At 28.9% G+C, this 13,432-nt stretch overlaps 1 protein-coding gene across 1 annotated transcript; it reads left to right on the top strand.

The window, feature by feature from the left end:
* The first annotated feature begins 9,089 nt into the window (after positions 1–9,089).
* LOC113380891 (Krueppel-like factor 3) lies at positions 9,090–11,756 on the top strand. The gene is made up of 3 exons (XM_026619951.1): positions 9,090–9,207; positions 10,340–11,199; positions 11,528–11,756. The coding sequence occupies exons 1-3, from the start codon at positions 9,148–9,150 to the stop codon at positions 11,754–11,756; spliced, it is 1,149 nt and encodes a 382-aa protein (XP_026475736.1). The 5' UTR covers positions 9,090–9,147.
* Positions 11,757–13,432: the final 1,676 nt, after the last annotated feature.

The following is a 13,432-nucleotide window of genomic DNA, read 5'->3' on the forward strand; positions in this document are numbered from 1 at the left end:
ATTTATAATATCGTTGCCAAAAATAATAAAAAGCGGCAAACGTCCAATTTATAATATCGTTGCCAAAAATAATAAAAAATGGCAAACGTCCAATTTATAATATCGTTGCCAAAAAAATAATTATAATAGCAAACGTCCAATTTATAATATCGTTGCCAAAAATATAATAAAAACAGCAAACGTCCAATTGATAATATTGTTGCCAAAAATAATAAGAAATGGCAAACGTCCAATTTATAATATCGTTGCCAAAAAATAGTTATAATGGCAAACGTCCAATTTATAATTTCGTTGCCAAAAATATAATAAAAAGCAGCAAACGTCCAATTTATAATATCGTTGCCAAAAATATAATAAAAACAGCGAACGTCCAATTTATAATATCGTTGCCATAATTAATAAAAACAGCAAACGTCCAATTTATAATATCGTTGCTGGTCATTTTAAAAAATATAAATAAAAACAGCAAACGTCTAAATAATAATTTCGTTGCCATATTCATCGTAAAATTAAAATATTAGAATAGTGTACAACGTATGTAATTTTTGTTCAATACAAAGATCATGATAATGAAAAAAATATGAACCAAATTTTCTAACAGGAAGGTCGATTGGTACTTTGCAGAAACTTCAAAAATAATTTCAAATTTTCATACAAAATTGTATTCAGCTCGTGAAATGCAATTGATTTATCATTATAATGATAATATATATATTATCATTGCAGATACAATTGTATTGCTAAAATTGTATTTGAAACTTTCGTTAGTTGACAGTAGAGAGCCGCCATTTTCTTTCGGTAAAAAACCGAAAAATTTTATGTGGCTTTTTGTATAAAAAATATTGTACATGCCCATATTTTAAATGTTTTTAGATCACTGGATCGAAATGTATCGAATTTTCATTATTAATACATCATGGAAACGGCTGTATCGTTTAAAACACAACCAAACCATCGGTTATGGTTATGGCCGCCATCTTGGATTTTCCAAAACCACAAATTTTAAATTGCGAAAAAATGCAAAAATCCCAATCAATAATTAGAAAAAGTGCGATAATATCAAATAAATATACATATATTTATCGTACATCAACAAATAAAGCACGCACACGACATTTTGAAACACGCAAAATTTCGTTGGCATCTGAACCAGACGGCGTCACTTGCGGTGTTAATAAAATGCAATAATTATGCAAAATAATACAAAATAGAAGCACTTACCTTTTTTAAAAGGGTTGTACACCGGGACACACTTTTTAGACACTGTTTCGCTTTAAAATAATAATATTTACTTATTTGTTGCACTGCACTGCGCGGAGGTGTCAACAGTTCGGAGGCTAACGTGCTAATGAGCCGCGAGCTGATTAGTAGCTAATTTTATAGCTGTTGCACGGATTCAAAATGGCGGATGCTGATGGTAAAGACAACAACCCCCGAAGGAAAACACAAATCCAGTTAGAAAATTCGGTTTAAATCAGACTATATGGGCGAAATGATATGATAAATATAATAAACCGAGTTAAAACACAATTCCGCACATTAATTAAGCACTTTTCCTTGAGTAGCTAAAGATTACAACAGCTAATAGAATTGATTAAGGATTACACAGTAATAAACAATTTTGAAACAAATTATTGAAACCACATTAAAAATGAAGTACAATACCATGCTGTGCACAATAAATATGCGAAAACTCAATCGTACATTTCTTTCACCAATCTGAATTTTGTATCTGTCAGTCACATACACAGCAACATTTTTTAACTAAACTATTAAAACTTCACACTGACACTAGCTGCAAATAACTTAATATAAATCCTGGATATCAATTATTAAACAGCAAACCGCGTATTGTACTAATTAATTGAAAAAAAATCAAAGTAAATCTACTTGTTGACAATCAAATCATAACCGCATTTTCAAACACTAATAGTTTTAGCCAAATGCACCAAAATGTTAAAAAACGTTGGTAAACTCATTACTGATGCAAATTATCATGTTATCAAATTATATAAACTATAAGTTATATTAATAAATATATAAATAAATAAACAAATTTTCCAATATTTTTTTGGTTTGAAATGACAGCAACATGTGAAGTACACAAACTTTGTTGCAGCGTCACCAACATTAAAAGTAATTCAAATTATCGCACAATATATATTTAAATAAATACACATTAAATATTAATTATAATTCAAATACGTATTGCTTAAGTACTCTAGAAATGATATTATAATATAAAATAATATATTTTTTAGTTTTGGTTAAATTCTTTCACTCGTATGTCAAACCTGTACCAACGTCCATTTTGTAAATAACTATTTGAATTTCAACATTAAATATGATTATTTGTGTTTACCGAGTACAAGAACATAAAAACCTAATACATCAATACAATAGGTATGTTAATAATTTATTTAAAAAGTTATTAGTATTTAGTACACAATAGTTTTTAATCTGTTTTTTATGTGCATAGCAACAAGCATATGTGCATACATAAGCTTCTATATTTTTGCAGAATTATTAATTATAAGAACAACTATATTGTATTTATAATGATATTATGATTATATAAGTTTAAATGAAGATATTATGTACAAAATGATAATGAGAATAACATAACCATGTTATGATGACAATATTCACAGAGAAGTACAAATAAAGCAAGGTGTTATATTATTTATGAAGAATATTTATATACACTGCAAAAAAGGGTAAACCTTTAATACAATGGGTATGTTATTAATTACATAATTCATTAAAGCACTTATTAGTATTCAGCGCACAATAGATTTTTAATCGGCCACAAGATATGCACACATAAGCTTCTTTATTTTTGCAGAATTATTAATTATAAGAACTGCGATGAATTTATAAGGAAAATATGATTATTTTGGTGAAAATGAAGATATTATGTACAAAATGAGTACTCAGAATAACATAACCATGTTATGACATAACATATAATTAATTCACAGAAAGGCACAATAACTAAATCTTTTCTGAAGATATTTGTATTCGCTGGCACAATAACTAAATTTTTCTAAAGATATTTGTATTCGCTGGCATATAATCTGCAATTTGAAGATATAAACATTTGCACAAGTACAAAACAAGACATTGTATGATTTATAAAGGATATTTGCATTTATATAGAATTAAGTCATTGTCTACAATCTGAATTAACTTTCTAGAATCTGGATTTTTCGACTGGTTAAACTGGTAAGAACTCAATACATCAATACAAAGTGTATGTAAATAATTAGTTAATACATTAAAAAACTTGTTAGTATTTAGTACACAATAGTTTTTAATCTGCAACAAGCATATGCATGCATAAACTTCTCTATCTTCGCACAACTATTAATTATAAGAACAACTATATTGAATTTATAATGAAATTATGATTATTTAGGTTGAAATGAAGATGTCACACACAATCTGTTTACTAAGAACAACCTAACCATAGATACAATTTATTGAAAGGCAAAAGTTATTTATAAAGTATTTTCCTGTTCGCTTATATATATTCCACAATTTGAAGATGATTTACACGAATTTATTATGATTTTATTGTTGAATCAAGAGAAGTATAAAACCTTAATACATTAATACAATAGGTATGTTAATAATTACTTAATTCGCTTAAAAATTGGTATTTAGTACCAAGTTTCTTATCTGGCTAAAGTTTCTCTCTCTTTGTACGATTATCATTTATTTATTTATTTTATTACATTACGCACAGAATTGTTCCAAGTGGACTTATAATTATAATCATTACTAATACAACATAGTAGTATATATAATATAACAATCTCTTAAAATAACATAGAATAATTGTTAAACATATTTAAAAAACAAACTAAAACATATTTGAAAAGCAATATGTGTAAAGATTAAGTTGAGCAGTTGGAGATTATTCGATTTAGTGAACTATTATGATTATCTTTAATAATTGGATAAATTTTAGTACACATTACAATATGCGAATTGAACTAAGAATTAGATTTAGGAAAGGAGAATCTAGAAACGTTAAAGAATAGTTGATAATATAATATTAATAAAAAGATAAAATACTAAAAAATTATATAAATATAATATTATTTATGAAGGATATTTATTCTCACTGGTAAAAACTTAATGCATCAATACAATTAGTATGTTAATAATTACTCAATTCATTCATAAACTTATTAGTATTTAGTACACAATAAACTAATCAGTCACAAGCATATAAGCACGCATAAGCTTCTCTATTTTTACATGATTATTAATTTAAAAAACAACTATTTTGAATATATGATGAAATTTATTTTATCTAGGCTTAAAAGAAGATATGACACATAATCTGTATACTTAAAACTTTTACTTATGAAGGATATTTTTGTTCTCGCTGGCATATAATCGACAATTTGAATGAAGATAATAACAAATACACAGCAAGTCATTATATGGTTTATAAAGGATATTTTCATTTATATAGAATTTATATATAGTTATTGTCTATAATCTGGATTAATTTTCTAGAACCTGGATTATTCGTTTCGTTAAACTGATAAGAACTCGATCAATTCATCAATACAATGGGTATGTTAATAATTACTTATTTTATTCGAACACTTATTAGTAGGTATTTAGTACACAATAGTTTTTATTGGCAACAAGCATATGCGCACATAAGCTTCTTTATCTTTGCATAATTATTAATTATAAAAACGACTTTAATGAATTATAATTCATTAAAATTAATCTAAATAAACTTAATTTAATTATTATAATAATTCAATTAAGTTTATTTAGGTTTACATGAAAATATAATACACAATTTGTTTACTTAGGACAACATAACAATGTTGTGAATGCAATTAGGAAATTTGCTTTATTAATCCATACGTTAATTAATTAATTAATTATAAAAACGACTTTAATGAATTATAATTCATTAAAATTAACCTAAATAAACTTAATTTAATTATTATAATAATTCAATTAAGTTTATTTAGGTTTACATGAAAATATAATACACAATTTGTTTACTTAGGACAACATAACAATGTTGTGAATGCAATTAGGACATTTGCTTTATTAATCCATATGTTAATTAATTAATTAATTATAAAAACGACTTTAATGAATTATAATTCATTAAAATTAACCTAAATAAACTTAATTTAATTATTATAATAATTCAATTAAGTTTATTTAGGTTTACATGAAAATATAATACACAATTTGTTTACTTAGGACAACATAACAATGTTGTGAATGCAATTAGGACATTTGCTTTATTAATTCATACGTTTCGATCTGCATCGAGACCGTCATTCAGTGAAACAAAGGCTACGCTGATTCATCGAAAACATAAATATATCTATAATAATAATACATACAATAATAAAACAAATTTAATAAAGAAGCATATTTCTATTGCAGTTGAATATTTCATTTTTTCCTAATTGAATTGTTATTTATTGCATATTATCATTTGTCAACATATGCGGGCAGCCGGGCCGCAAAAATATCTGCTGTGGGCCGCGAGTTTGACACCCATGCCCTAGAGCAACGCGGTTCATTAATCATAAATGATAATGAACTAGTAAGGCACATGGCATCGTGCCTTAAGGCAAATTGCTGGGACTTTCCGTACCAAAAATTATTATATTTTTTAAAACGATTAACATTTTTGAAAAAGTTTTATTAAAAAAAAATAGATTTTTGAGAGTTTCTCAAATTTTTGGTGTTGTGCTTCATAAATTTGACACAAAATTACTTTTTTTTGAAAAAAAAAAATATTGAAAAAAAATGTTTTCTTTATTTTGACATATTTTGAATGTAAACAAAATTTATACTTATTATTAAAATCTCTATAAAATATCTGATAATTTTATGTCTAATGATCATTTTTGACCGCCAAATGGCATTTTTTTACTTTTTTTATTAGATCTCCGAAATCGCTAGACCTGCCTTCATGAAAATTTGTTCAATTCTTCATCTTGTCAATACAAGTAAAATGTTTTTTGAATTATTAAAATCGGATGCTCCGTTCTTTTAAAAACTGAGTTACCATTTATGGCCGGCCTTCGCCAAAAACTAATCAGCACGTCTAGTTATCAATATGAATCGAATGTTTTTTGAATTATTCAAATCGGTTGATCGGTGTTCCCGTAATTGTCGACGAAAATTTGTATCCGCACACACACACACACATACACGCACATAAACACACATACACACACACATACATACATTCATACAGATTCCTTAAGGTATGCCAAATGTTCAGAAGGTTTTGAAACGTAAAGATATATAAAAATTTTCATTTTCGATTTTTTTGCGATTACTATAACATGCTCTACGGGAAGTTAATAATGAATATTTCGAGACGGTGCTGGTTGATTATATGTAGGGCATAGTATTACAGTCTATAGTATAAAGTATTCTAGATCATACATTAAAGGTCATTAAAAGTCTGTAGGATAAAGTATTGTATAGATCATACATTAAAATCTAATAAGAGTCTCGTAACATATATATTTCAACAAATTTTTAAAAAAATGTGTAACTATTTCGTGTTATTCTTTTTCCTTTTCACCTTTTTTCTTGATTCAGGTTTGTTTTAAACGTTTATTTTTGTAAAAAGAGAGGGATCAGAGGTCGTTTTCATTGCCAATTCAAGGAGATACGGTTAATTATAATATTTTTAGCTTCGATTGTATTTTTAGTGTTGCTTGTGGGTGTGTAAGTCCGCACGTGACGTTGCAATGCGAACGGTTCATTTTTATCGAGCGGATGTGGAAAACATTTATAGAAAATTAAATTAAAAATTTATTTGAAAAAATTATATTAATTCATATACATATATGTATAGTAGGGCAAGTCAATTTAAAAATAGCTTAAGCACATGTGATTTTTGGATTCTAGGGATCAAAATAAGAAACTTTTTTTAAGAAACCATATCTCTAAAAATGAATTCCGATGTTCCGATGTAGGTTCAATTCACTTTTACCATATTACAACATATCGATTTTAGAATTTGTGTAACTGTACTCTCTTTGAAGAATATTTTATATGTAAAAATTCGAGTCGAGGGGTAACAAACGGTGTGTCCTCCAAAATCTTGACCATTCCCAAGGTCTTTCTCCCCTGGTGTCGCGATCAAAACAAATCCCACCGCCAGTGACGTCATTCCGGCTTTCGCACCGCACCATCGCATCATCACTTCACCATCACGTCGTGCAGTCTCACCCGTCATTCGCCTCTCACGTTGCGATCACGTCGCGATCACGCATGGACCGTTCGCAGTTCACGTGCTGATCACGCTCGAAATCGGCTCCGATTGGCCGACGGGCGACGAGCCCTCGACCCGGATTGGTCGAAGAGGCCCGGAGCACGTGGTGGACGGATGACACATAGGACTCATACACTGATGCAGGTTGTGGCGGTGTGGTGGTGAGTGAATCGATGGGTTTTAGTGCTGGAAACAATGGGGAAAAAGACGAGGCAGCAAGGCTGCTGTGAGGTTTGATTACATAGATAGTATACGTTTTAGTTGATGATTTACAAGCAACATAGATCGCACCGCTTGTACTACAACCTTAAGGGGGTATTCTAGTGTAGACCGATGAATTTTAGGTCATTTTTAAAGTGTCGTAAAAGAAAGCAATGAATGTTTTTACTATACATTTTTTACCACTTGTTTATTAATATTATTAAAATACAAAACAAAAAATAAAAAAGTTAAAAATTGTAAAAACTGGCAACTGATAAAATGGGTGGTCTCAAAAAATTGGCACGTCAGTCTTGACATGATTTCAGCCCTCCTAGCCATCGAAAATGCAAAAAGTAAAAAGATTATTAATCTACAATGATGTCGCAATCGCTCGAACTAGCGATGAGTGAAAAAATTTTTTTTCACAAATTGGCGACTGTTTGAAAAAAAAAGGTTTTTTTTACTGTTTTTTTGAGTTTCTCGAATTTTTTAAAAATAGTCAAAATAGGAATTTCGGGATGATTCTAGTTCAGACTATAGATAGATCTATAAACAAGATTCCCTGAAAATTTCAAATAAACTGGTCAAGTAGAACTCCAGAAATCGTGACAAGAGTACTGAAAAAGTAAGTTCTGGGAAAAACGCATTTAAAGTTTTGCGTGAAGCCAAACCAGTATGGAGACCGAGTCAGTAAAATGCCTATATCTCCAAAAATAATTCAAATTTTCAAATACCTTCTCGTACTTATATTCTTAGATAGTTTTACTTTGCAAATATGAAATAAAAAAAATCGATTTTTTTGAATTTCTACACTAGAATACCCCCTTAAAATTTACACATATTATTCATTTTTATACTCTTCTTTTATCTATGTATTATTCTTTAATGTGTATACGTGAAACGTCAGTTAAATCGATAAGTTTTATGACAAAAGTTAGAGACAGAAGAGATTTTATAACGATTTGTAAGCTTTACAATCTTCAACTTTTGTTTACTTCAATACATTTATTATAGCTGCAAATGAAAAAAAGAATAAGTATTAACGCGCAAAACTTTTAATTAAAATTAAAAGTTTTGCGCCCGACCACCCGATTTTCTTGCAATTACTATAACTTACCCTATGGGAAGTAGTAATATACATATGTAAATCATTAGTAGGAATGATAAAGATGACTAGATATGGTTATTTAATCATAAAAATGATTTCATATCGTCCTAAGCATTTATTAACAATTATCAATTTACATCGATTTTTATAAATTTCGTCCATTGCACAACACTATTCCAACCGTTTCTATGCGTTAGTATTAGTTTTATTTAAATTTAACAACAAATCTGTATATATACATTTGTTTATTACTAGAAAGGGTGTGTGCCTACATTTGACTTTTTTAGTATTCGTAGAAGAAATTGATTAAAAATTAAAATAAAACGACATTCTATGATTTTTGTTCTAAGTTGTGCGCGCATTTTGATTTCAATTCGCGACGGATCGTCGTCCTGAATACACCTATTTAAAGAGAACTGTTGTAAAAATTAATTAAAATTATTAAATATTAATTAAACTAGCGCGATTAATTACATTGCGTGTTAGTTTAATAGTCTGACAGTATAAAATCATTGTAAAAAGTGACTAGTTTGTGTTTTTTACAAAAATGATTTATGAAAATTGTGCAATTTTGTCACCACCTTGGTCTCCGGATCATTTGAAGGAGGTATGGATTTATTTAATATTTTTATAACTTTAATATCATTTAATAAATTCGTAGAAAACTATAAATAATCTTAAATATTTTCTAATATTATAAACATAACAGCAACTATCGGTAAACTTTAAAATCGCAATAGAAAATATAGGTGAAGCGTTTTTATGTTTTCTATAAGTTTTAAAATAAAAGATTTATATAATCAATTTATTAGACAAATGTGTCTAGAATTAAATCGTTTACAAATTTTACTCAGTAATAGAGATCCTAGAACAACTCTATGAACTCTAAAATCACATTTGATGAAATTTAGTTATCAATTGAGGAATATAAAAACAGTGTGTATTAGAATAGTGTTAAACTATTCGTGTACTATAAATAGTACATTTAGACAAATAATGCAAACCTAAATCATCTACACCTTGGCCTGATATGAAACACCTCTATAGCAATTTTCTATACTTTTAACATGCAACAGAAATTAACCAAAGGGTAGTATGTACATAAAAGAGACGTATTAAAGGTTACTGAACATTCAACGTGTTTTTTAAATTAATTTATAGTTTATATTTATAATAAACAATGAATTATCCGCGATCACTCACGGTTCACGTGAACACTTGCTGAATGTAGTAAGAGATATCTCTTTATCTTTTCACACCCGTTTGCATTTTGTTCCCGGAGTACATTGCACGGACGCGTGGTCGGTGCGTGATTGATAAAAATCTTTGTTTTTGTATTGAAAACCCTTTAAATTTTAATTTTATCGTATAGTTTATATTAAGTTATGTTTATTCTTGATATTCTCCATGATATAATACTCTATATTTTTTATTTTGTACAAATTTAATGCATCTACTTGTTCATCCGTATTGTTATAACGGTTATATTACATATCCGCCATGAAAGTTCCGTTTTAAATAAGTTCAGTAGCGTTAATTATATTAATAATTAAACACTTAATTTTTAACAGTCAAATACTATTATAACGATTCTTATTTAGTATTTCCCCGAAAAATTGACACATTGCAATAAATAAATAATAAAAAATAAGTTTAATAGAAATAAATGATAAAAATAAATTAATGTAAAATTAAAATATTAGATTAACTTTTAACAAATATTTATTTTTTATTTTCAGGACAATCAAAATGATCTTAAAAGAAAGTACGTGCCGTCCAGTTTTCAGAATCAAGATATTTCCGAAAATGATACTGATCTTCCGCTCAGAAAACGGCATTGTTGTCGATTGGACTTGGATGAAGCAAATAATAGATTATCAGAACTTAATAGAATTTCATCAGAATTTCAAAATAACTTAGCTGAATCTAGTAGATTCCAACAGCTTTCTAGTTTTGAAGAAAATTCGTTAGATTGTCCAGACAAATCAATGACTCACCAAAGAGAATCAGTTATAATGCGTGTGGATAAACAAGGCAAATGTTTCAGAGACTCTGATATAAATAGTGATGGTGTTTTAATTGAATTCAGACCGCCAACGCCGCCACAATCTGATAATGAAGACAAAGAAGTGCCTTTTAACGTAGTACGTTCATTAAAATTTAAAATCAAATCAAAATTACAAAATGAAACAACACAAAACAACTTAACCGTCAACCATGGCGTGACTGAACCTTGCTATACACCTGTTGTACAACAAACCAAACCTGCAGCGACAATAAAAACTGCGCCAAAAATTTGCGAAAAAAGACTTCTGCCTAAATTGGCACCAAAACAAAACGTCCAACATATACTGGATCCGACATTTATCACCCATGCCAATTTCCAAATGGAGAACAGACTCTTCCCGGTTTTATTAGTGACGCAGAATCCTGCACAAATGGTCAACTTGGTTGGGACAGTAGATGTCGCCACTCCTGCTACTGATGGTGCCAAAACTGTCGGTAAACCAGAAGACACAAGGCGAAGGATTTATGAATGCCAGTATCCTGGATGCGGAAAAAACTACTTTAAATCGTCTCATCTTAAAGCACATAATAGGTGAGAATTATTATCATATTCACAATTGTTTCTAACTCTTCTAACAGTATAATTTAAACTCCCGCCTAAGCAAACCTTACAATGCAGAGAAAATATATTTGTTTTCAATTTTCAATTGTTCTTTTAAAGTGTACAGAGTTGCTTTACAGCTATATAATTTCAGACACTTTTGCAAATCTCAAAACTTTGTACAATTTTGGCATATATACGATTCATATAAACCAATACATTGCAAGTTACAATATAGAAAATAAATTTATAAAAATTGACGTTGTTTGCAACATCTTACATATTAGTATTATATTTTTACCTTTCTCCTTTCTTCCAGGTGTCACACAGGCGAAAGGCCCTATCGTTGTTCCTGGCCCTCGTGCACCCGTCGTTTTTCACGTTCTGATGAATTGTCGAGACACAGGAGGTCCCACACGGGCGAAAAGAGATTCGCCTGCACCATTTGCACGGCCCGATTTATGAGAAGTGATCATCTGGCAAAACATGTTAAAAGACATAGTAAACAAAACAATAATAATAAAATGACAGACCAGAAATGTGTTTGAATAATGGATAGATAGCTTCAAAAATATGGTATGATCAAAGAAGTATTATCAGTTGGCAAGTGACTGGTGTCTAATGCCAGAGAGAAGTAATGAATTTGGTAAAAAACGTGATAAAATACATAAGATAAAGGATGATAATATAAAACCAGACAAGAAATAACGCAATGATGAAGGTTAATAAATGAATGTGGAGAAGAAATGTTTATAAAGATCTGGTTAAAGACTTATTTAAAAGCTGAGAAGTGAAGATTTTTTGTCTAATTCTGAAATGACTGAAGAAAAATTAAATATTGGTAGAAGATCAAGATAAAATTTATAACGTTATCATTATATTTAAAACGAATGTATTAAAAGCTGATATGCAGATTCCCTGTCACTGGCTATAAAATCGCCAGATAAAGAATGATATAAATATAAATATAAAGGGATAGCGATCGAGAAAAGATGAAATATTTATAAAGAAAATGTTAAAGACTAAAAGCTAAAACTTGTGCCTTGAATATCAATTGACACTAGTTCAATTATAAAAGTAAAAAATAATATAAGAAAAACCTAGGAAATGATACATTTGAATGAACGATATGGGCAAAACTGTCAAATAGATTTTTTTGATAAAGACAATATCCGTTTTATTGTATTAGTCTCTAGTAGCCTCCTGAATGGTATTATTTATATTTATAGTTTGATTTGTAACTTTCAAACAGAATATATTCAATATAAAAGTGTACTTCAAAGCGACAGCTTGACAAACTTTGTCTATTTTCAATAACTTTGGGAAACAACACAAGACTAAAGTAATTCGACATAATTCTAAATAATTATGAAGGATCGTGTTTTGGGCTGGCATGGGTTAAATTCAAAATGAATGAGAAGAACTATGTATAATTGTGATATCAAAGTCGACTAGAATAAGGATTAATTTGTTATATGCATATATGTATATTTATACTTGTATTGATATATTTGCTGTGATCATGAATCTATTTATATGAAAATATATATTATTAAACTATGTATATATAAATATAAAATTTAATACAAATATTAATATTCACAAATATAGTTTGAATTTATATATGTATTTTAGTACCATTGAGCAATTTCGTGTTTTCTTTGGCATTGTGACGTCATATTCCATGACGTTTGAGTTCTTGCAAAATAAACCTTGCTAATTTTAAATTATGCAGGTATTATGACGCCCGGAAAATTTTTATACATTAAATACACAAACAATTTAACTTCTTCAACACAATCTGATGGTACATACTATAAAATCAATTCATCATAAAATAAATTAAATGAAATGAATAGGCAAGAACCTTGAACGGCCCATACACGTTAGTTAAAGGTTTTTCACATCTTGCTAATGATGTAGTGTAAAAGTTATTAGTCATTGTTTATTAGTATTTTAATTAGGCTTGCACCGAATATTCGGTTACTATTCGGTATTCGGCATATTTGGCACCTTTTATAATATTCGGCCGAATACCGAATAGTAACTTAATATTCGGCCGAATACCGAATAGTTAAAATTAAAGGCGCTGCCGCCGCTCAGCGACAGCGTTGTTGGTGTTTTATCCTTTATGAGATAAAGAGCTCACAATGGACGTGTCTTTAGAAATGTTTAGTTTACATAATATAATATGAAGAAATGATTTCGTTATTGCGTATTTCGT

This window comes from Ctenocephalides felis, unplaced genomic scaffold (assembly GCF_003426905.1).
Source record: "Ctenocephalides felis isolate EL2017-DRISC unplaced genomic scaffold, ASM342690v1 CF-g0.4_SCAFFOLD_00845, whole genome shotgun sequence".
Lineage (NCBI taxonomy): Eukaryota > Metazoa > Arthropoda > Insecta > Siphonaptera > Pulicidae > Ctenocephalides > Ctenocephalides felis.

Coding starts and splice junctions, on each gene's coding strand:
- LOC113380891 (XM_026619951.1), top strand. CDS start 9,148: ATGATTTATGAAAATTGTGCAATTTTGTCACCACCTTGGTCTCCGGAT. Junction 9,208..10,339: donor CTCCGGATCATTTGAAGGAG/GTATGGATTTAT, acceptor TTTTATTTTCAG/GACAATCAAAATGATCTTAA. Junction 11,200..11,527: donor CATCTTAAAGCACATAATAG/GTGAGAATTATT, acceptor CCTTTCTTCCAG/GTGTCACACAGGCGAAAGGC.